The 23,519-nt window shown below is 40.1% G+C and overlaps 1 protein-coding gene across 7 annotated transcripts in view; it reads left to right on the top strand.

The window, feature by feature from the left end:
- The window catches only part of CDK5RAP2 (CDK5 regulatory subunit associated protein 2), a 73,666-nt gene that overhangs the window by 31,866 nt on the left and 18,281 nt on the right, over window positions 1-23,519 (top strand). For 6 of the 7 annotated variants that reach the window (XM_069031527.1, XM_069031528.1, XM_069031529.1 and 3 more), the window contains 11 exons: window positions 29-157; window positions 4,815-4,910; window positions 5,517-5,564; window positions 6,169-6,356; window positions 8,519-8,981; window positions 11,665-11,929; window positions 15,553-16,144; window positions 17,733-17,965; window positions 20,084-20,132; window positions 21,479-21,663; window positions 22,799-22,924. In XM_069031527.1, coding sequence (XP_068887628.1) covers window positions 29-157; window positions 4,815-4,910; window positions 5,517-5,564; window positions 6,169-6,356; window positions 8,519-8,981; window positions 11,665-11,929; window positions 15,553-16,144; window positions 17,733-17,965; window positions 20,084-20,132; window positions 21,479-21,663; window positions 22,799-22,924 — 2,374 coding nt within the window. The remainder of the gene's footprint in view (window positions 1-28; window positions 158-4,814; window positions 4,911-5,516; window positions 5,565-6,168; window positions 6,357-8,518; window positions 8,982-11,664; window positions 11,930-15,552; window positions 16,145-17,732; window positions 17,966-20,083; window positions 20,133-21,478; window positions 21,664-22,798; window positions 22,925-23,519) is intronic. The other variant, XM_069031526.1, reaches the window with a different exon arrangement.

Genomic DNA, 23,519 nt, shown 5'->3' with positions numbered 1-23,519 from the left:
TCTGCTTGTTCTTCCTTTGGTTATTTAGGTTACTGACCTGCTTCTGATGGTCAAAGAGCTGCAGTCAATTAATCAAGAACTTAAGGCCAGACAGTCTGGATGCTGTACAAAGGATTCTCAAGCGAAGGAAGCGCTGAAAATATTAAGCCACAGAGAGGTAGGTTTTCTGTTTTAAAGTAGTGAGTCTGACTCTCACATCTAATCTGCCTTGTGGAGTCGTTCCCATCAGTGCAGAAGGAGTGTAAAGCCCTTGGGGCTGAGGTTGCTAATTCCTTATAGTAACTTTTAAAATTAATGATGTAAACAACTTTAACATGTTACCATGATGGAGAAGCAGCTCAATGCAAGTGTTCAGTGATATGTCAAGTTGATTTTAAAGAAGCAACATAATCATTTAAATATTAATTGGGTCTATGATCTATTTTTTTTATCAATTGAAAGGGAAGGAAGTAGTTAATTTTACAAAGAAAGCAATATCTTAGAAAACATTTTAGTTATTCCTGAAAGTCTGTTTGCTGTTGCATAGTCATTGTCAGGCTGTGTCTTAATTTTCTAAGAGTTTTGTTCAGATCTCTGATGCATCTTCAAAATAGGAGGGTTCAGTGTAGCCAACAAACAAGGAATAGAACTTCAGGTCACCTAAACACGTGGCTGTTTCTTCACATAGACTAGAGAAGTACATGAAGAAGGGGCCAGCACTGTGGTGGGTTGCTGAGAGGTTGTCTTGGTTTGAAAGACAGGTGTCTGCTAAGGAAGGCAGGAGCCTCCCTCCCTTGGAATGGCAGATGCAAACCCCCTTCCCTCTGAATTATTATGATTTTGTAATCAAGGGGCTTTCAGGCAAAGATAGGGGAAATAGGAATAACAGTACTTTACTTATACATATGAAAAAAAAACAAGGTAGGGAAAAAAAGGAACAAAACTGATTTAAACTGACAGAGTAAGGTACAACCTGACCCTGTTAGTCAGGGTAGCAGCAGCAGTCCGATAAGGTGGTGGCTGCAGTGCTCCTGAAGTGAACACATGTGGTTCTGTTGAAGTGGTGATCCTGTGTAGAAAGATCTGGTCTTCCTCAGAAGGTCCAGGGGTAGGTATGTAGCTCTTGTCCTCTGGAAAATCCAGTGGGAGAAGGCTGCCTGTGGTCTTCAAAAATCGCAGTTTATATCCAGGATGGGGTGCTTGGTTTCTCCCTCTGGGTGGAGCATCTCACAGTGGGATGATGAGTCGTGAGATAAAGCACTGATGGGCCATTAACAGGACATGGTCTTGAGGGAGGAGGCAGGGAGCATTGCCCCACCTGCTTTTAACAGCTCATGAAAATGGTGATAGAATACATGCTTGTGGGCACATCTTACATTGTAACCTAGGACAGAGGTGCAAGGAAATAATCCTTGCTGGGTGTTTTATTCATTTCCCCAAAGCTGGGTCCCCACGTGTGTGTGTGTGTGTGTGTGTGTGAGTGGTGAAGGTTGTTCAGGAGGTTCTGTGTGACCCTTACAGCTTGGAAAGTATTGCTTGAATGTGGCTGGTAGTGCTTTTCTTTATGTTCCTTTGTGGCTTTTGCTTGTTCCATTGTTGTTGTGCAGCATGTATTGAATAGGAAGGAAAAAAATATAAAAGGAATGATGACGGTGGTGGTATTCTGTGTCTTGAATTTCTGAATTAAAAGAACAAGATCAGAAATAGTTTGAATCAGTTCTGTGCAGGACTGGCTGATTCAAGAACTGGGACTGTGGAATTAATGATTTTTCTGCAGGACTCAGGAAAAAAAGCTGTCTTTTCCTGGATGTGCTGCAGGTGTACTGGGACAGTCACAAAATATTCTTGCTTCTTCAGTTTTAAGACATAGTCATACTGTCTTTAATTGAAGTATATTTTAAATGAGAAACAGATCTTTAGGTGTGCCATGGTTTTATTGAAATGGTGAATTCATGTGTCACTGAGAGTTTTAGGAGAAGAACAAGTGGGCAATCCCTGTCCAGGTGTTTGCACTCTCCATAGTTAACATTTTTAGGAATTTGTCTCGTCATCCTGCAGAGGGCTCTGCATCCCCGTGGATGCTACAGTGAATTCCAAAGGAATTCCTGTCCTGTGCTATGGTTATCGTGGCAGGATGCTGTATGCTCCTGCTTGTCTCGACATGACAAGTACATACAGGGCTGCTCATTGAAGAAGCTACAAAATTAGATGTAAAATGACAAAGAGTGAAAGTTGTAAAATATAAATAAACCTCAGTGTTCTGGGGAAGGACATAGGAAAGTTAAATATGGAGTTTATCCAGTGCCAGAATGACTGTAGTACTATGGAGCTCAAAAATGAAAGGATCTTTAGTTAAAAGTTTTTACTTCATAAAGGTATCTTTTTATCAGTCTTGGCAATAAATGACAACCTGGATATTGGGTTATGGGTGTGACAACAGTGTGTTTGGCATATTAACAACCACTGCCAAAAACCCCCTACATTCTATTTTTCATGGTTTTTGAGCTAGAATTTGTTGGCAGGTAGTGCTGGGATGACACTGACATATGTGTTATAAAAGGAATTTGGATAGACATGGGAAGAGGGATCTTCCTTAGGTTCTTAAAACGCTCCCATCCTGCTTTTCCTTCCCAAAGCCAGAGCACAAACCAGATGAATGTGCTCGTTGGTGCCTCTGCAGGGTCTGACAGCCCTTTGTCCTCTGCTCCTTGGCTTCCTGTTCGTGCTGCGAGGGAGGAGGAGGAAAGGAAAAGGTTATTCTTGTGCTGTCCTCTGAACATCTGCCTTCTCAGAGAGGAGCAGCCTCAGTGATTTCAGCCTTCAAGGCTCTGGAGATCTTTGCAAACCAAGCACATCAGTGCTTCATTTAGGAAAAACATTCTCCTGGTTTTCAGTTTCCAAGGAAATACTTTAAAACAGGCAGCTTATTCTTGGTAGACTTATCTTTCTGGCCTTAAGACACTTATTTTCTTTTAACATTTTGTTGCACATTAGGTTATATTCCTTGGAGTACAGGACATTTTGGCCTCTCAGACGCAGGACCATAGGATCAGGCTCAGCCTGCAGTGATTTATTGTCACAGTGTATGTTGGTCTTAAGTAGTAATTTCATTAATGAATCCTCACTTATTAAACCAAATACTGGGCTGGGAAAAGCAGATACTAAAAAATGTTGACCCATAAAATGTAGTTGCATTGGATGGATAAGTTACATGTGCAAATAAGTTTATTTTTGATACACAAATGCAGGGTTTTTCCTGAACCTACACATGCAAGATTGAATCTAAATAGGATTTTTAAAATAATAGTTAACATTATTGGACTTTTGGCATCCCATGATTACAACAAAAAGATTTTTTTGTTATGCATGCTCTTGTTATATACCACAATCCCCTCTGTGTCTTTCTCCAGTTTTCAAATTGTCTTTACTCTGCGTTGTCCTAGAAAACCAAGTCTGAGTGAAAATACCAACATAACCCAAACATGACTTGGAAGTCAGTTTTCCTTATAGAATTCTAATTATAAAACACAAATGTATTAATACTCTGCACCACCCAGTGTCTGCCTTTTAAAATTCATACCTAAAGCCATTAGAGTTGCTTATACTGCAAGGGATTGGGAGATAAAAGGGTTTTTCTCATTAATTTCATATATATATAGATGCATACATTCAATGCATACTCAATTAAAAAATAACCCCCCACACAGACATTCAATTCCCAGTGTTCTGAGGAAGTAGAAGTAACTCTGTCCCATGCAGGTTGGAATCCTCTGTGTCAGGGTATCCTACCTATGGGTTAGGCATATTTAGGCTTTCCAGAGGAGGCCACAGAGATGCTCCCAGGGCTGGAGCCCCTCTGCTCTGGAGCCAGGCTGGGAGAGCTGGGGGTGCTCCCCTGGAGAAGAGAACACTGCAGGGAGTCCTCAGAGCCCCTTCCAATGCCTAAAGGGGCTCCAGGAGAGCTGGAGGAGGACTTTGGACAAGGGCCTGGAGTGACAGGACAAGGGGGAATGGCCTTAAGATGGAGTGCAGGTTTAGATGGGATATTAGGAAGAAATTCTTGCCTGTGAGGGTGGTGAGGCCCTGGCACAGGTTGCTCAGAGAAGCTGTGGCTGCCCCATCCCTGGAAATGCTCAATTGCATCCAGCAAACCAAAGGGATTCTGCTCCTGCTCTCAGTGATGCTGATGTCAGCAACTTGGGTGCTGCTCCTAAAAAAGCTGAGTCTTCCTCCTCCTTTTTGCTCAGGCAATATCAATGATGAGAGATGGGTTGGGATCTGTGGAAAACAGGGAGTAAAAGATGATTTGGCACCGTTTGCTACAAATGGGCAAATTTAGGCATAGACACAGCAGATTGTAACCTTCAGTGGCACAGTAAATCTTTCTAGTGTACAGCAAGCCACATGTGCTTAGTTTTAAAAGCATCTATTTCTTGAATGCTGGAGAAGAGCCTAAACTGTGTAGCAAATGAAAATAAATTCTGGAAATTGGGAAATAAAATAGGCAGAATGGGAACACGACTGAGGATACAGAGCTCCTTTGCCACAAGAGGTTAAATGGTTTTTATATATTCTATAAATTCTGAGGAGAAAGGGTTAAATAAAAATTAAAGAATGTATAAGATGAAGTTTCATTTTATTTGAGATGAGTCATTCCTGGGGTTTATATTAATTTTCTTTGATCTTGTTGAAGGAATCTAATTCAGTGTTTGTTACTTTGTATTACAGGCTTTTTTTATTTTTCTTTTAAGACATATCACTGATTACTTATGCATGTTTCATATCACAGTATTTTTTTTGTGATACATTTTCACATCATTCCATACTTTATGTAGTGTCTTGAAACAGCAGAGGAGCCTGTGATGCAGCCTGAAGATGGTGACAATGACAGGAAGATGCAGAACAGTCAGTTTTGTGAGAGGGTCAATCAGGTATGATCTGCTTGGAGTACATTAGGTTACAGTGCTCCCTTCTCTGCATGCCTTTAAAATGTCTTTATTTTCTTAGAGCATAAAGTCTTTTGCAAACAAAATATACCTTTCTTGGTATCTGATTTTGCTTTCAACTAATTGTTATCCTAAAGAGCTTCTGGAAGCTTTTTCCTGTATTTTTCTGTTGGTTTTGCATTCAAGATTGCTTCCATTGTGGACCTTGTTTCCTGTTGTTTGAGTACTCAGTCACCCTGGATGGGGATGATAGAGAGTCCCTTGAAATTGTGTTTCTTTACATCCACACAGGTTGATTTCCTGCCTCCATTGCAGTCAGGCCTGGAGTACAAATTGTATGAGATTCACTTGCTGTGATTGAGGAAAAAAATCCTGCAGATCCTTCTTTAGGGTTGAAATGCTTGATATCTGGGTAAATTGTAAACTGCATTTTCATGCAAGCATGAATCTGCTGTCCTCTCAATCTAACCGATGTAAGATAAAACATCATGGAATCATAAAGTAATTCAGGTTGCAAATGGGTTTGTAATGTTGCAGAATGATGTTATTCTGCTCTATGAAATCTGTCATTTCTGTTTCTCTGTTTACCAGGTGTGCCTTCAAGTGTCTTTGGACTTTCCCTGTGAGGTGGATAAACAGGTAAGTGATGTGTTGTAAAGATTCTTTTGGCTCTTGTTGCTGATTGGAACTGTACACAAATGGGCCCAGACTGAATTGTCATGTGATGATACAGATTTTGATTGTTTTATTGGGGTTTGAATGACTGTAGAGATCCCAGGTAGAAATTCCCTAGGACTCATCCATGATGTTTTATACAGAAAGTTGCAGCTTGTAAATGCTTCCAGGTTTGTCCTGTCCCAGCCATCAGGACTTGAATCTGAAGATCCCAGGACAGAATCTGTACTGTAAATACAGATGATTCAAAGCTGAGCTAACAAAATTGTTAGCTGCAGTCTGCAGGCAACATTCCAGAAGTTTCATACCTCTTGTTAGCTAAAGACCTTCAGGGATATCTTCTCGCTCCTTACTAGACAACTGATCACTATGAATTAATCATATGAAGTAGATGTTAATTAGTTTTTCTATTAATAAATAGTCAGCAAAATGTCTGTGGATGCTTCTTAATGCAGATAAAGAGCATCAGGAATTACAGAACCTGATTACAGAAAGATTACAGCCCAGCTGAATTCAATAGAACATTACATACCTGTGTAATAAGACAATGTTTGCAATTTTTTAACAGATAACTCCATCAGGCTATTCAGAGAGTTTCTGCAAAGACAGACATTATAGGAGTCCAATTAAGCCTCAGTTTGAGCATGATACAACTGGCAAACACTTGGGCAGAACAGGAATGAGTGAACATGAAACAGAAGAGAACTTGCTTGCATCTCTTCTAAGAGAAAATAGAACATCTATGTTGGAATCTACGTAAGTATGAGGGATATGCACTGCTTTTGACAGTATTGCTATTTGAGAAGAGAATAAAGTAATTTTGCTAAAGTGAATTTAGATAATGGCACTGTCTAATTTACCTGAGAGATTGGCAAGGCACCTTCAGAGCTATTTTAGTCTATCATGCAATTAAGTAATTAGGAAACATACTATCAGTAGAAATCCTTAAGAAAAACCCATTGCAAGAAAGAAACTCTCCAAAGTTACTGATGCACGGAGCTTTACTGCAGGGACTGATTGTTTCCAGGATGGGGTCTAACAGAGTTAAAGGGCTTAGTTGATAGTAGCTGGTATTTTTCTTTAAAAAACCAGAATATCTGAGAGTACAGGCCAGTGAAAGATGGTGTGGTGGAAGGGACAACATTTTACTGCTGTAAAAACAGTATGTAAAAGGATCTAAGGATGGAGGAATTGGAGTTACAGTGACTTTTTAGAGGGATAATTTTGAATGGATGGTACTGTACACTGAATGCCCTTCACCATTCCACCTGGACTGCCTGGGCAGGGGTTTGCTGCCTCTCAGTTTAGGGAGTTGGGGCCCATGTCCTGCACTTGCCTAATGGGTTGATGCAGTGCAACCACATGTAGGACTGGCTGAACTATGTTCTAAGTTCTTGGGTCACTTTTCATGCAGGAGAAAACACTTGGGGACCTAAATCTGTACAAGCCCTACTGGCACCAGTGGATTTCAAGTGTGGGTGGTGGGTGGGTGGAGGGGGGTGTGTGTGTTACACTGTGATTTGATCAATTCCCAGCTGAAATGCTCATTTCCTTAGGAACTGGAGAATGCCAAGCAAGAAAAACCTGTATGGGAAAACCACACACCCTGACTGATTTCCCCCAGTTTCATGCTTACACGACTTAATCTCCTGGTTGAGAACTGAGTTAGAGCTTTGGTGTAGATAATTCTCATGTTCCTTTCCTTGTTCTGTAGTTTCTTTCCCTTCTCTAGTTCCTTTCGTGGTCACTGTACTGATTATGTACAGAATTATGGGACTTTTCCAGTGCCTGCCAGCACTGGGAGCAGAATATCCCGTGGAGTTACACAAGTCAAACCCTGGTTTCTGTGTTCACCATGCTGCACTTGGCTTCATTCAGTCAGTTCTGTATTTTCACATTACTATTTAAAACTCTCCCAACAGGCATAAATGGTCTTAGTTGTCAGAGGAGTAGTTAGTGGTGAATGAGGAGATACTACTCCCTTAGAAATAAAGACAGAGCATTGTTTATTTGTTATCTTTACTTAAAAGTTGGCTAATGAGTAATTCTAGCACCATCATCTTTACCACTCTAGTGTGTAATTTTTCCTGTGTTCAAGTATAAATGACCAGGCTGATGGGTGATGAGTTTGTGCTTTGCATAACTGAATTCTCACTAATATCATTAGATGCCAGAGGAAGCTATAAAAAGCCTAGTTAGCTTCTACCATTTCAAATGCTAAACTATACAAATGCAGTTGTTTAAAACTCTGGTTTATATATTTAATGGCACAAACAGCTCTCTATTAGATACATGAAATTGTCTGTAGAATTTCAGAGCTTGCTTGTGCTTTAAATGCCTCTTATTTGGCTTCAGTTTCTCTTAAAGCATTGCTTTCCAAACTGCTGTCCATGAGCTGCTAGTTATCCACGGGGCAGTTTGGTGGTCTCTAATGAGCTGGTTTTGCAGGCTTTTTGGCTGATTTCTCATTTTTCATCTTCACTGTTCCATTAGAAATACATGGAGTGATAGATGTTCTCAAGAACTCAACATCAGGGCCAGGAGTTGCACTTAGATGGTCCTTGTGGCTCCCTTCCAACTTGGGATAATCTATGATAATATGGTCTAGAGTCTGGTGTGGTTTTGGTATAAATTAACTTTTAAGGTAGAGAGTAAACTTTTTTGAGAATCCATTCATATTTCTTATATTTCTGTGTTAAATAGGAGAAAAGCCATGATGAGGCAATTTATGATATCATTCATGTTGAAAAAAGGTTCCAAAAACTCTGTTAGTGAATAATTCATTAGCGAGTAAAATGGAACCTTCTGGGAATTTCAGATATGTCACAACACAGCAGAAGGGTTTATTGGAAGGTATTTTTGTTTGCTTAAATAAAAATCTAAATTCATGCCTTTTCTCTCCTCTTTCCTGAGTGCAGCAGACAAGAACAAATGAAAATTGTAAATGAACTGTTAGATCATCTGAACACGACAGAGGAAGAATGTTCAAGTGAAGATATAGAGAAAAAGGATGAAAAAGATCTTAGGCAAATGATTATTCAACTAAGAGCTGAACTCAAACATTTCAAGCAGGTCACTAAATTCTTAAAGCATCGAGTAGAATTGAAATCAACTTTTGATGGGGAAGAGAAGCTTTATCCAGATGCAGTGCCACAGATTAAAAAGGAGATTCAGTTGTTGAAAGTGGAATTGAAAGATGCAGCTACACAAACAATGACTTTAGAGAGTAATGTCATGAGAGTCAAACATGAAGGCAAAAAAGGAGCCTCAGAAGAAAAGCCAAAATATTCAAAATTAAATGCAGAAGCAGAACATCAGCAAGAAAATGTGTATAAGAAGAGTGAAGAGCATGAAAGACTTTCTTTTACTAGAACAAATGAAGTAAGTTTATTATCTTTTTTGAACTTAGGGAATAGATGTATAAAAGGGAAAAATATGTTTAATTTCTAATACTATATCTTGCTTTTGTATGATTTTTGATATTAGGAAAAGAGATGTAAGCCAAATATATTTTAGATAATTGTTCTTAATGTTCAGAGCGTTTCATCTCCAGCGTGCTTTAGAACGTTAATTTATTGAATTTCAGTCCTCCCTGGGACCATGTACTCGTAAATATTACAGCTTTTGGAAAGAAAGAGAGTCTGTGTTTCTTGTTCATAATGTACAGAACCAGAGCATTCGGAACTGATGAAGTCTAAATGGCAAAAGTGTTCTAGAAAATTCCAGATTTGCATCGTGTCTGGGAGCAGGCTGTGGAGGGGTCAGTGGGAGACTTCCACGAACTCAAATCTTAATTTTAGGCTTTTATTAACGTCCTGTCATTGTGTCTTGCTTTCTGAGAAGTGTGGCCAGGAGTGCCCTGTGAAAAGGGGGCAGTTTGTTGTGTTTGTTTGGGACCTGAGTGCGCAGTCTGTTCTGGGTGTGCAGACAGGGTGTGCTTGTGCCAGATGAGTTTTGAAGCCTTCTGTCTGCAGGCAGTCTGTGATCCCAAACAAAGAGGTGGGAAACCAGTGTCTGCTAAAGAGTTCCTGCGTATTGTTTCAGCAACAGTGACAGAAGTGAAGTTGAAAACTCTTTGAAGATCTTGGCTCCTGTGGAGCAGACAAAGGGGGGAGTATTGCTTTTGATTTTGTGCACTGCTAATAGGAAATGTTGTAGCACCTTCTGCAAAGAGTGGTTTCCATAACTTTAGTGATCAGGAGATTTCTGAGAGGTAGCAATTAGGAGCAGTTCATTTTTATTCTGGCTTGTTCCTCTTGGATTCGTTTTTCTGAAGAAAGTGGCTTGTAAATGAAGGGATGTTGATAAAGTTTAGTTCTGGGCACGAAGTGACAGGACAAGGGGGAATGGCCTTAAGATGAAGGAGGGCAAGGTACTGGGATATTAAAAGAGATATGATATTAAGAAAAAATTCTTCCCTGTGAGGGTGGTGAGGCCCTGGCACAGGGTGCCCAGAGAAGCTGTGGCTGCCCCTGGATCCCTGGCAGTGTCCAAGGCCAGGTTGGATGGGGCTTGGAGCAACCTGGGCTAGTGGAAGGTGTTCCTGCCCATGGCAGGGGGTGGAACGAGATGAACTTGAAGGTCCCTTCCAACCCAAACCATTCCGTGATTTTCTGATTCTTTGTGCAATTTTCTTTTTATTTCTCAAGTTCCTGTTTTCCCTGAGTTTCAGTTTGCTGTTCTGAGTCACCATTTTCCAGATTCCTCTCTGGTTTAATCAGTGGCAACCTCAATGCAGCCCTTGAATCAGTTGCTTTAAAAGCTTTCTTGTTTGGACTAATGCACTGTATCTTTAGCTTTGGAATGGCTTTTATAAATAATTTGATGTAGCCAGCTGAAGTGGCCTTTGGGTAATCTGGGTGACAAATGTGTCTGTGCCACAGCCCTGAGACAGCTGGAAATGGTTCAATGTTTATTAATGCAGTTTAGTTAGCTGGAAGTTCTGGATTTATTTTGCAGCCTGTGAAGGATACTGCACTCATATATGTACAAAAGGAATTGAGGATGGCATTAGGAAAATGGAACTTGCTTTTTATGATTTTAAATTGTGTAAAGACTATAATTGCTGAGAAGTGAATGTGGAAAGGCATTTCAGAATACATTGGGTGGTGAAAGAAATTAGGGGACTTAACAGCACTGGTGGAGCAAATGAACAACAAAATTATAAACTAAATCTATCTGAACATGCCATTATTGGTTTTTATTATCATTACACACAATTCCGTAACTCTCATCAACACATGGCATGCTTTTTATCTTTTTGGGGACAGCACTGTTTTATGCTGTGTGGTTTAAACAAGGAACATTTGTTTTGTGCAGAGTCTTCCAAAGGTGAGAGGCTAAAATGTAGTGACTTAAGAAATGTAACTTCCCCCAACTCCAGTGAGGGAATGTCTGTTACAGCCGGGAATGGAATCCTCCAGAAGCAATTTCTGGAGTGGATCTGTGAAGAAACTGGTTTGGTTCATAAAGAATTTCTCTGTGTCAGAATAAATGTCCCCTGTGGCTGATGCAAAGTTATGCTGGTTTTCTCAAAGCTGTGGAAGTAGGACCTGTTGGGTGGAGACTAAAGGAAGAAAGGAGAATAAACTTAGGAGTTGTTGAAAAATGAGGAGGATCCTCAACTTTAAAAAAAAAAAAGTGTTTTAAGGGAAACATTTTCTGGGCTGGCAGACATTTATGATATAAATGACAGTGGGAAGTAGCAGTTAGAGAGGTCAGTGTGGGTGAGGAACTGTTTTCCTAAGGCATCCACAAATCCAGAGCTAATTAATACTCCTGGTGGTTAAAAGCCTTTGGTAGTCACTGCTGGATTTGCTGTCCTGCTTCAGGAGCTGGAAGGTTGTGGATGCATGAACAGCTGGGACTTACAGAAAATTGTACCAGTGGAATGGGTTTTTTTCCTCTCTGAATGTTTATTTCTCATGTAGCAAAGGGTATTGCAATTTCATTTTCAAAACTAACATGACAGTTGACTGATTTTACAGGAAAATCTTTATTTTTCCTATGCTTGACTGTTACACACGAGCCACTAACTCCCCATTTTCTTCCATGCCTTTTTCAGGCTGACTCTGCTTCCTTACCCAAGAAGTCACGTCTGCCTGTGCTCTTAAGATCACACAGACCATTAGGAAATGTGCCTTTGAGCTCCTGGGTGCAGAAATCAGCTGCAGAACCACAGCATTGTTCCAGGGCACCTTATGAAGGTCTGAGAGCCTGTGAAGTACAAACCAAACCATTTCAGGCACAACCTAATGGAGAGTTACTGAATGAGTCTGGAGCTGAAAACCTTCCAGAGGAGCCTGCACAGGGAAACATATCAGGGAGAGGTAAATAAAGAGCAAATCTGGTTACTTGTGGTACTGCCTGGAAGAGTGGCAGCAGAAAGTAAACCCAGATCATCTTTATATAGCTACAATGCTGCTTAATCTTCATGAGTTTTCTTGAGTAGACAAATACATGTAGATCTTACAAAAAAACCTTTTTTATTCCTGTTTGCCACTAAGATATAAACCAGTTTTTTGTGGAAAAAACCTCCTGTGTACATGTGGCATAAAGTCTGTAATAAATGGCAGATCAGAGGGTGCTTGCATGTGCACACATATATCAATGTTTAGGTAAATGAACAATTTCCTTAATAAGATGCCAAGTTTAATGAAAAGTGTCTGTAATGGAGACGAGAGTATAAAAATCCTGGTTTTGTTTATGCCAGATAATTAAACTTTTCCAATATTCCACTGATCAGTCAAGTCATCCGTATCTGTTCCCACTGTGGCTGGGTTAACTTGAACTCAGTTGTTGACAAAATATTGGGATCAGTTAAGTATGACAAATTGTAAAACAGAGAGCAATGGGTATTAGATAAAGATTTGGGGTGGTAAAAAAATAAAAATGCATTTAGCAGTTTCATTAAAAACTGATAGAGGTGTGAAGGATAGGTGAGGGAGAGTAAATATAAAAATAAGACTCAGTCAAGTGGCGGGTGAGCCACTGTCAGACCCAGAGGTTGCAGAGACTGTTGTTAATAATAACATTGTTGTGGTAAGACACAGATATGGTACAATTTATTGTAAATACTCAAGGTGATGGGACTGGGGCAATTAATTCTGGTAGGTGAAAAACCCATGGAGAATCCTGAGAAGGACAGTATTTCTGAATTTGGTCCTGGAAGGAATCAGAAGCTGCACTCCTGTGATGTCTTTTCCACTCTGATTTTTTTCCCTTGGATAACAGGTGTGCTGCACACTTGATGATTCTGAGACTTGCTGCAGTGATTGCAGGAGGTTGGTTTATCATCAGTGCTCAGATTGCAGAAACTTTTAAGCCTTTCTCTAAGCTTAACATAGAACATTTAAAAATGCACTAGAGATTGATTTACTGTTTCATTACAAAGGGGACCTACAAATGTTTATCTTCATTTGTTAGTAGGAACCTTTGCAATTAATTCTTAGTAGTTACCCATATAATTAGTTCACGTATTTAAAGATATTATCAAGAAAGATTTTCCTGTTCCAAATTGTCAGAGAACCAGGTTTGTATTTGTGAGGTGAGGGTTTTTTTTGCTTTTTCGATTTTATTTATTGGTTTGGTTGGTTGGGTTTGGTTTGGTTTTGTTTTTTAACTATCACCACTTACTTTTTTTCAGTCTCTTACTGATTTCTGTTTTGCCTTTCCCCACTGTTCTCCAGTTGACTCATTGCTCAAACTGGGTAATATTGAGACCCAGGTGGAGTTGCGAGGTGTTGATCCAGGTACAGGGAACAAGAATAAACTTGTAAAGGACAAAAATCAGCAAAACTATCAAGGTGGAGCATTTCTGTCATACATAATTTAAAAAAAAAAGGAAATAAAAAAACTTTAGTTTCTTCTCAGTTGTGCGAAATTGTAAATTGCTTCAGGTAATCATCTCCCTTGCTGTTATTTGTGGGTTTTAAAACTGTTTTTCTTAGCTGCTATGGATTAATTGCTCCAAGAATCCAAGTTGGTCTTTCAGGGTTGTGCTTTCAGAAGGGCTGCAGGGATTTATGAGTCTGGCTTCCTGTAAAAATAATGAGTTGTATGCCTGACTCTGATCTCTGTTGCTAATGTCCTCACTTCTGAACTCCTCTCTGAATTAAACGTTTGTTACTGCTTCTGCATCTAGTTCTGAACTATTGGAATGAAGCAACTGAATGATAGAATTTTGCTTATCTGAATTATTTGAAGGCATTCAAGTAGGCTGAAACCTAATGGAATAGTTTAATGAAAATGTAAATAGGCTTGGTGCTGTGTGTTCCATGTTTCTGCATCATCCATTAGTCTTTTTTGGGAGGGTTTGAATAACCTGAATAACACTGGAGAGTGCAGAGGATATGGCCAATAGTGTAAGCCTTTGGTGTGCAGAGTCCTGCTCAGTGTGCACACCCTTTGGGGGTGTGGACATGTGCACAAAGCTCATTAGTTCTCCTTTAATTAAAGGGCACTGTGTCGTTAAAAACTATAGCCAGTGCTTTGATCTGAAATATTTCTTCATTAATATCTGTTTTTATTTTCTCTGTTTATCTGGAATGATGCATGGAATCAGGATTTCAGAGTTTGAGAGTTCACCTGGTGCTTGGGTTTTTTGCCATCTGTGTTACTGCAGCAGAAGTTAATGAATGAGGTGTTGCATTCCCTTGTTGTGTCCTCTGGAATTCACACCTGGGCACTTTCTTGGAAGCATTTCCTTCCTTTGGAATGCCACACAAAATGAGTGGAGTGCAGCGAACATCCTCTGGCCTTGATCTCTGGTTTGAGTTGAAAGGGACCTTAAAACTCATCCCATTCCACCCCTGCCATGGGCAGGGACCCCTTCCACTATCCCAGGTTGCTCCAAGCCCAACCTGGCCTCAAACATTCCAGGGAAGAGGCAGCCACAGCTTCTCTGGGCAGTGTTGATATCCCAGAATCACAGCTTCATTTTATTCCAGCTTTGAGGTAATATTTATTTTTATTCTCTTGTTCCTGGTCTTGGTATTTCATGCAGAGCCGTTCCATCTGAATTTTTGTACTGATTTACAGCTTGAACCAGGGCATTCAAATTCTCCATGGAAACCAATCTGAAAGTATTACAACCTGTCTGAAAGATCAATGAATTGGCTCCCAAAAGGGAAGTTCTAATTCATAGTGATCTTTTGCAGAACTAATAGAAGGGGAAAATTTAATTTACTGGTAACTAGAAAATAGTCATTTTGCTAGCTACTTACACATACAGCCCTCAACATACACAGAACTATAAACATGGATTATATGTAGGAATATGTGGCTTTTATTGGGCTGAATCTGAGGTGATTGCATTACTTAGGGATGGCAAAGTCACCTGAGGAATGTGATGTTCATATCAAATGTGTGCCAGTAAAACCTTTAACACCAAACACTTTAGTGGGGTTTGTTTAGAACACCTTTTAAAAAGAAGTTATTATAGCCTCCTTTTCAAAGCTGACTATTTCGTTGATAATCTTTTTAAAATTCCACTGACTTTATGCTCCAGTTGGTTTTGTATAGATTTTTAAAGTGGGGAGAAGAAGAATATTTAATTAGAAGCTTTAGGAGGAACCATGTGAAGTCAGAGTCTCCTTTGCCTCGTGTTTGAGGTTATCTTTGTGGCTGGAAAGGTCTGGGCTTGATCAGTGTCTGATTCAGGAGAGCATATGGCAAAAGGAATTTTCAGTCATTTGGGAAGAGGAAGTGGGTGTATTTTGAATGTTGTTTATTTGAAGGGTAATAAAAGGTTTGAAATACTTGATGTGCAAATTGAATTAATGGCAAATCATAGAAAGAGGTCAAAAGTCCCAAACTAATAATATATAGCTTGTAATTACCTACATTTTGATTCTGCTATTATAGAATTAAATTAATTCATTCTAGTGCTGTTAAGAACAGAATGTCAGATAAAGAAATATTAATATTCACACACAGGCCTCCTGTTTTTCAGAAATGCAAAATCATCATAACATTAGCAATGGAAATATCCAGAGTTCATTAAAAGAGGTGGATGAAGAGTTTTATTCCATGGGACACAAGGACATTGTCTCAGCCCCTGCACATTCAGGCTCCAAGTGCCTGCTTGCTCACCGAGGGAGTGGAGCAAGAACAGATGCACTTGATGGCTGTGAGGCCACAGAGGATATAGAAGAATTGAAACAAAGAGTTAAGATTATGCAGTCTGAGCTTGAAAAGTACAAAAAGTTCCTGCTGCAGCTGCAGAGCTCTGACCAGCTCTTGTTCAGTGGTGTTTTCAATGGAGTTGTGAGTGAAACAGCCCTGCCTGTGGAAGGGTTTGTCACACAAGTGCAAGATACAGCTATGGAAGGAGTCCAGACATCCTCTGGTGTCCGTCAGCTGGATTATGAGATCCACACCAAAAATAGGGATTCTGAGTCTTTGGAAGCACCTGATACATGGGCAGCACAGAACCTTAAGGAACTACTGTTGGCCAATGAGGCAGAACTTGACAAAGAGCAAGTTCTGAATATTGATGAAGTGTATCCTCTTCAGAATAGTCTGAGAGCAACTTCACCATCCAAGTGAGTAAAACTGCTGCTGTTTGAGGTTCCCTTTTGTACACAGTAATACCAGGTAGCATAGGAATGTGGTATGAAGATAATTTTATTCACAAGTGTTGTTACAGTAAAGGCTAAATGTTGCTAACATTGACATAAAGGAACTGAAACGTTTTTTTAAAAGACCCCCTAAGTATAAAACTGATAAATTCATGTGAAGGATGTGAGAGGAGATAAATATAGAAAATAATGAATGAAATTTTATAGCATAAGCTTATAAGCTGGAAAATCATTTATGGGAGGCTGAAAAGTATCTGTCTTGGATTTTGTATGAGATTTGGGGGAGCATTTTGGCTACATATATACAAATAGCAAACATACGATGGGGGATCATAAGAGTGAGCCTTTTTTAACATCCACCCACCTTTTCTCCTTTTTAAATATTGTTATTGTCCTGGGGGGCCTGTGGAATATCAGAAATTGTAACAAAGAAAGGCATTCAGCCTTGTGCCTTTCTTCCAAATGCTTGAGTAGAAATATTTGGAGACACTGAGCAACTGCCAGCATGGACTATTGTATATCTCTGAGTCTTGCTGTTGTAAAATACAGTGGTGTTACAGACTCCATATAAATTTACATGCCTTGAAAATATACCTCATCCATTTTACAAAGGAAGATCTAACTGTAAATTAAGGAATGAGGCCCTGTGGAGCACCGTGAGGTTTTTATGGCCACTGTCTTGGACAACGTCATGAGTCACAAGTGACAGACACCAAAATGAGTTACACATCTCTTCCTATACAAATGACAGTAAAAATGCTATAACAACCCACACCACCATAGATTTTGTTTGATTCCCTGCATCTTTTAACATCCTCTCTCCTTTTCTTCCCACTAATGGATGATTCTGGAGAAAGAACTCTACCTGTGGTACAGACACTGGCAGTACAAAGGGGGGTGTCTACATTTGCAAGTATAAATTCAATAAATAAATTCAATTGATCTGAGTTGAAATTTATATCCTGGCTTGTGGAGTACTGGAGTTTGGGCACCACAGTGGTTGTCATTGTCTCTTGCAGTACACATGCAGAGATGGGTACACATGCAGAGATTTTCAGACTGGGTGAAACCATCAGTTCAGAAAGTCTAATATTGTTTTAGCAGGAAATACATAAAGTTTCAGAGAAGGGACAGCTGTCTGCGTCCATGGGGAGTTAAGAAAACCAAAAAACACCAAACTAAAAATAATCCCCAACCAGTCCGGAAAAATACGTGTATTCTTGAAAATTCTTTACATGTATTCACTTTTATTTAGTTTAATTTGGCACCTCTGCTGCCATCCATGTTCTTTCCAAGCAGGCCATCAAGTCATCCCATTAGTTTTGGCCCATTTTATAAATGATGCAGTTAAGTGAAGGAGAATAATCCCTATATACCAAATTACACAGTCAGATATAATACATCTCTCGTTGGGGCTGTTAAAAGCATTTTAAAAGCAAATTAAGCCACATAAAGTTATAGTTTAGGAATATAAGTCTAATTCCCTTTTTATTTGTATTTAAATGTCATTTATGGCCAGACAGTTGCTTTACAGCTAATTTCATTTTCTCAGATACGATTCATTAGTTCATTCACAAGTTCGGGAACTGTCCTTCCAATGCCAACAAATCAAGGAGATCCGCTATGGCTGTGTCACCTACCATGAGCACCTCACCAGCCTGGTGAAGGCCTTTGAGGAGCTGCTCCAGGCCAGTGATGTTGATTACTATATTGCTGAAGGCTTCCGTGAGCAGCTGAACCAAAGTGTGCTGTTGTTTGAGAAACTGGAAATGAAATTCCTCTATGGTGAGCAGCAATATTTTGTGCTTGTTGTCAGATAGATTAATGCTTTTGAAATGGGAAGGATTTTATGTACTTGGTGAAAGGGAAACCTTCCTTGCTGTTGGTTGCTTTAAGATGGTTTATTGGGAGGACTGTCATGGAAGGTAAAATTATTATGATTCAACAAGAATCGCAAAGAATCACAGAATTGGAAGGGACCTCTGGAGATCATCCAGTCCAACCCCTACCAAGGCAGGGTCACCTGGAGCAGGTGCCACAGGAACGTGTCCATGTGGGTTTGGAATGTCTCCAGAGAGGGAGATTCCACACCATCCCAAGGCACCTGTTCCACCCTCAACGTAAAGACATTTTTCCTCGTGTTGAGGTGGAACTTCTTGTGTTTTAGTTTATGGCCATTACTCCTTGACTTTTGTAGCTGTACTCTTTATTGACACCTGCTATTTGGGATCATCTCAACACAAGCATATTTTAATTGTCCAAAATACAGTAGTTATATAAAATTTTTGTTACAAGTGGCTTCAGGGTTTCCTGTTTCAGGGAACGGCCCAGCTGACTGTTGAAGACACCTGGGGACTTGAGTTAGTGCTGGGCCTGGCAGTGCTGAGGTAACAGTTGGACTCAATGATCTAAGATGTCTTTTCCAACTTAAATTACTCAATGATTTTCCTAATGGACCTGCATTGTGCTGCCTGCTAATCTGGCTGGTGGAGAAATGTACACTGCCTTTCGTAAGAGAGGTAAAATACAACCATGTTTTGGAAAAATGAGCATCACAATTGACATTTGTCACTTGAAGGAAGAGTATTACCTGCATATTGCTTTCTATAGTTTAAAGAAAGTTAGCAGGAAAGTGATAGAAAAGGGATGCTGTTGTGAGTAACAGCAAGACCTTTTCCTGGCATCACAAGTGCTGACCCAAACAACCAGCAATCCTTCACAGATGTCAGCTGCAGGGGTGACATCTCCAGCAAAATACTTGAGGTGCCTGAGATAGGAACCTGACCCCTCACATCCTCCTGGAATTGGCTCTGGGAGCTACCTTTGTTCAGCCCCATTTGGAGCCCAGTCATAGCTTGATCTGTGTTCTGCCTTTCATTACAGATCGTGGCAGGATGTTGCAGTTTTGATTGCTCATATAAAGCAGCCGTATATGAGAAAAAGGTATTACAGCCTTGTGTCATAGCAGGGTAGTAAAAGATTGAGTGTATTCAACAATTTCAGTGGCTACAGAGATTCCTTGAATTGCAAATGGGAAGACTGTAGTGAATAAACATTAAATGCCTCTAAACCAACAGATGGTATCCTGTATACTATGAAAAGTCGCTGACAACTGAGACAATTCAATATATCTAACACAATGGTATTGCATTGAATCACACATTAAAGTAAAATGATGTTTGTAGGGTTGTAAAGAATATCCAGTCTACTAAGAATTGACTGTAAAGAAGCACGAACAGCTGTCTCTCTACATTTCCATCCTGACCTTCAGTTCATTCCCCTGAAATTTCAGCTGTGCAACTCTTCCCTGCCACTTTTGCTTAATTGCACAAAAATTTTAAAATCTGAGGAGTGAAGGTGACACCACAAAACTCTTGTTTTCTTATTCAGATTAGTGTCTGAGTCCAGATCTCTTGCACTGTATTGTGTCTGTGCTCACACACAATTCCACAGAGAATGTTGCAGACAAAATCATGTGTGTGCTCCTTCATTAAGGATAACTGGTTAACCTGACTCCAAAACAAGCACAAAAAATCCAAGTGCAATGGAATTTTTTATATAAATGTTATTGAAGAAGTAACAACATGTGCCTGTAATCCTTTTGCCATATAGCACAATTATTTCAAATTGGTATGCTAATTAAAACACCAAGGCTGTAAAATCTGGCACCTGTGGTCCCTGATAATTTTTTTTGTGAGTTCCAGAGCAAGCTATTGCTCTGTTGCTGGGCTATAAATAGTTTTGTCATGTACAGCATTTGACACTAATACAAAGTGTGTTAGTATCTGTTGATTTCTCTAATTTCTCATTAATTTAGCACTCTCTATTTAAATAGAGTAAGATGGAGGGGAAAAAATTATAATTCTCAGTACGTGTTTTTAATCAGCTGTTTCTGCTTTGCAGGAGAATCAATAGGTACAGAAGTGACTATACTTTATGAATTAGCTCAAAGGTAAGAGTGCAACTGAATGTTTAGCAAAAATGTGGTTGTTTCATAAGTTGATAAGGATACTCCATGTTTTGTAGCATGTTTTGCTGTTTGGCAGGGCTTTGCTTATTAATACTCATTTTGTTAATAAAATACTGTACTAGTTTGAAAACAAACCAGTGGGAGGCACCAAGTCAGAATAGCAATTTAAGAGGGAAATTAAAAAAAAAAAAAACCAAACCAGAAACCACTGATTTAAACTGACAGAGTCAGGATACAGCCTGACACCCTGTTAGTCAGGGTGGTGGTAGCAGTCAGATAAAAGGGTGGCTGCAGTCCTCCTGAAGTGGTGGATGTGGTTCTGTTGAAGCAGTGATCCTGCAGAAAGGGGCTGCTCTTCCTCGGAAGGTCCAGTGGTGGCCGTGTAGCTCCTGTCCTCTGGAAATCCAGTGGAAAGGGTGTCTGTGGTGTTGGGAATCTCAGATTATATCCAGGATGGAATGCTTGGTTCCTCCCTCTGGGTGGAGCATCTCACAATAGGGTAATGAGTGATGAGGCCAAGTGTTGATGGGCTCATTAACAGAAGATGGTCCGGAGGGAGTTATCTCTGAGTCATGCAGCAGGACAATGATGGGCCATTAACAGCAAGATAGTCTGGGGGGAGGAGGCAAGGAAACACTGCCCCACCTGATTTCCACAGCTCATGAGGATGGTAATAGAATACACTGCAACCCAGGACAAACACCCATTGAAAACAGACTGAGGCTTTTTTCCCCACTTCTCACCAAGCAGGTGAGATACTGAAGGAGAAACATTTTACTACCACGATTGTTCCTTTCATGAACGAACAAAACATGTCCATAACCCACTGTGGGGCATGCTCAGACATTATCCTGCTGCAGCTGCCAGGGTGTACAGTCCCTCCCCGTGTGTCCCCATGGCCTTTTGGGCTGGCTCAGGGTCACTGAAGTGCAGCACTGCTGAAGTTTATTCTCAGAGCACCCTGAAGCTGAAGGTGAAGATAGCAGGTGCTGTTGTGCTGTGTATGTTGGTTTTATGCCAGTTTGGGATTCTTCTGTGCTACAGAAATCCTCAGTACCTTGAATCCTGTCCAAGACAACTTGAGGTCCCCTGAACACAAAGGTGACTGCCTGGTGCTGGAAAATACAAAGTAGGCTGGAGGGGCAATGATTACTCCTGCTGACTTCAGTGAGCTCTGAATTTCAGTCTTGATGCAACCTCTGATGTGTAGTAGTTTTTCATGCCCTGTCACATAAATTTACCTGTAAATTGGTGTAAATTTGCCACCCTCTGTTCACACTTTCCAAAGTCATAAAATAACTTTTAAACCATTTTGTTTGGCACAAAAGGGATAATGAGAAGAATGCCACCATGTACCAGCATCTTCAGGGTGAATCACCTGTGCCGTCTGCTGTTCATAGCTCGTCTGACTTTGATTTGTCAGAGAAGTCTCCTCTTGGCTCACCTGAGCACAGGCATGACCTGGAAGGCCAGCACAGCACACTGCCACTTCTGCCAAGCAAGTTTCCTCCAGGTAATATTTTTCCCTCTGAAGAATTTGGATATTGGGATAAGCTGTAAATAACACACAAGGGAACTAATTAAGAAATAATGAAGAATGTTTGTCTGCCTCAGCTTTCCAGTTCCTCACATAATCATTGCAATTTCAGTGATAAGGCACACAGAGATGGCAACCATGTGAACTACCCTGTTTGAGGCAATATAAAGTGTGTTAGTTTGTGTCCTTGTTGTTTTAGGCTACCAGCTTTTGCAGTGCTCCAGACACTCTTTAAATAGACAACTTATAAGGTGAAAATAGACAATTGTCAAGAGATTATTATGTGGAAAAGGAAAGATTTTCCAATTTTATAGAAGCCAGTGTTGTGTTTCCTTGAGAATTGTTAAGTGCTGCATAATTAATAAGTGGTGTCGTGTTTGACCTGGATAGTTCCACTAAAAACAAGTGATGCTTGCAGTACTTTATCAGGAGCAATGAAAATTTAATAGCTGAGCTGGCACATCCTGTTCAGGGAGAAATACTGCAGAGTAAACCAGGAGTGTGTGACATGGATAAACTGACACATCACACAGTGACAGGTAGAACAGATCGGCTCCTGAGGAAGGATGAAACTTGCAGCCAATGAAAGAAAAGCTGTAGAATGGCAAAGCAAGAAGGAAAAGGTATAATATTGAAACTTGATACAACAGGTTTATTTATTGTGGAGTGTGTTGTGTAAGTCAAAGTCAAATTTCTCTGGAGTTACTGTGGGAGCTTCCTATTGTTGTCAGGAAAAATGCGTGCTGGTGGTTTGTCGAGCCAGAATGTGGAGCTGCATTGCAGAAATTTGGATTCTTTCCTCAGTACAGGGAATGTTTAAGTAGATAAAATTGTTATCTATTCCACTTTTGTAGGAAGAAGAAATTTGAAGAGACTTAAAACTCAGGATCATTGTTTAAGTTAGAATGTAGAGTAGGAGTTGTCACTGAATGCATGGTTTGAGTACTGTACAGGAAAAGAGTGTTGTGGAGTCAGATATTTAATAGCTGCCATTTTTAACAGCTCTGTGTCATCTTTTAGGATTAACACTCATTAGATTTGACAAGAGGACATAGTGTAAAAGAACACAATCATCTGCTCTAAATAAGAAGTGGTCTCTTGCTTTATTTAGAGTTATTAATGGAGCATCTGCAAGAAATTAGAATCCTGAGACAGCGTTTAGAATACTCAATAAAAACTAATGAGAGACTGAGGAAGCAGCTTGAGAGACAAGTAACAGACAAGGAACTAGATCAAGGTAAGAATTCATTTAATGAGAAACTGGATCCATCTTTCCTGCTGAGAGCCCGAGGGATCAAATGCCACTGGAAAGGTTTTGTTTGCTTTTTTGAATAACCTCACTTCTTCCAGTTGGGAAATGATGTGCCTTTCTCTGAGTCCTGCTCCATCTTGAGCTCTGTCAGCAGACACAGCTTTCCCACACTGCTGTGGAGTGGCATAAATGCAGAGTCCATTGCTGGAACTGTACCCAGTGCTGAGCACAAATCTTTCATGGGATACATGTGCAGCACAGAGCCTCAAATCTGCACTTGCACAGATTGCTCAGAGAACAGGACTGTCAGGTAGTTTTATGACATTTGATGATCCCGTGGTTGAATTTCTTACAGAGAATTGAAAAACCCTTCTAGTTCTGTTACCAGTAAACAGTCTGCTTTTTTTTCATTTTTTTTTCTAGTGCCTTTGGGCTATCATTATTATTGGAATGTTCCTGTATTTTAGGATGTTACCCTCTTTGAATTGTCTGCCATGTCCAACCAGGGACAGTTGCTGGAGAGGAAGCCCATTTTATCAATATGATTGCAGTGGGGCCCAGTATGAATGAAGAAGGAGAT

The sequence above is a fragment of the Aphelocoma coerulescens genome, chromosome 17 (assembly GCF_041296385.1).
Source record: "Aphelocoma coerulescens isolate FSJ_1873_10779 chromosome 17, UR_Acoe_1.0, whole genome shotgun sequence".
Lineage (NCBI taxonomy): Eukaryota > Metazoa > Chordata > Aves > Passeriformes > Corvidae > Aphelocoma > Aphelocoma coerulescens.
Note: the sequence above shows the minus strand (reverse complement) of the source record. Positions and strands in the feature narration are given on the sequence as shown.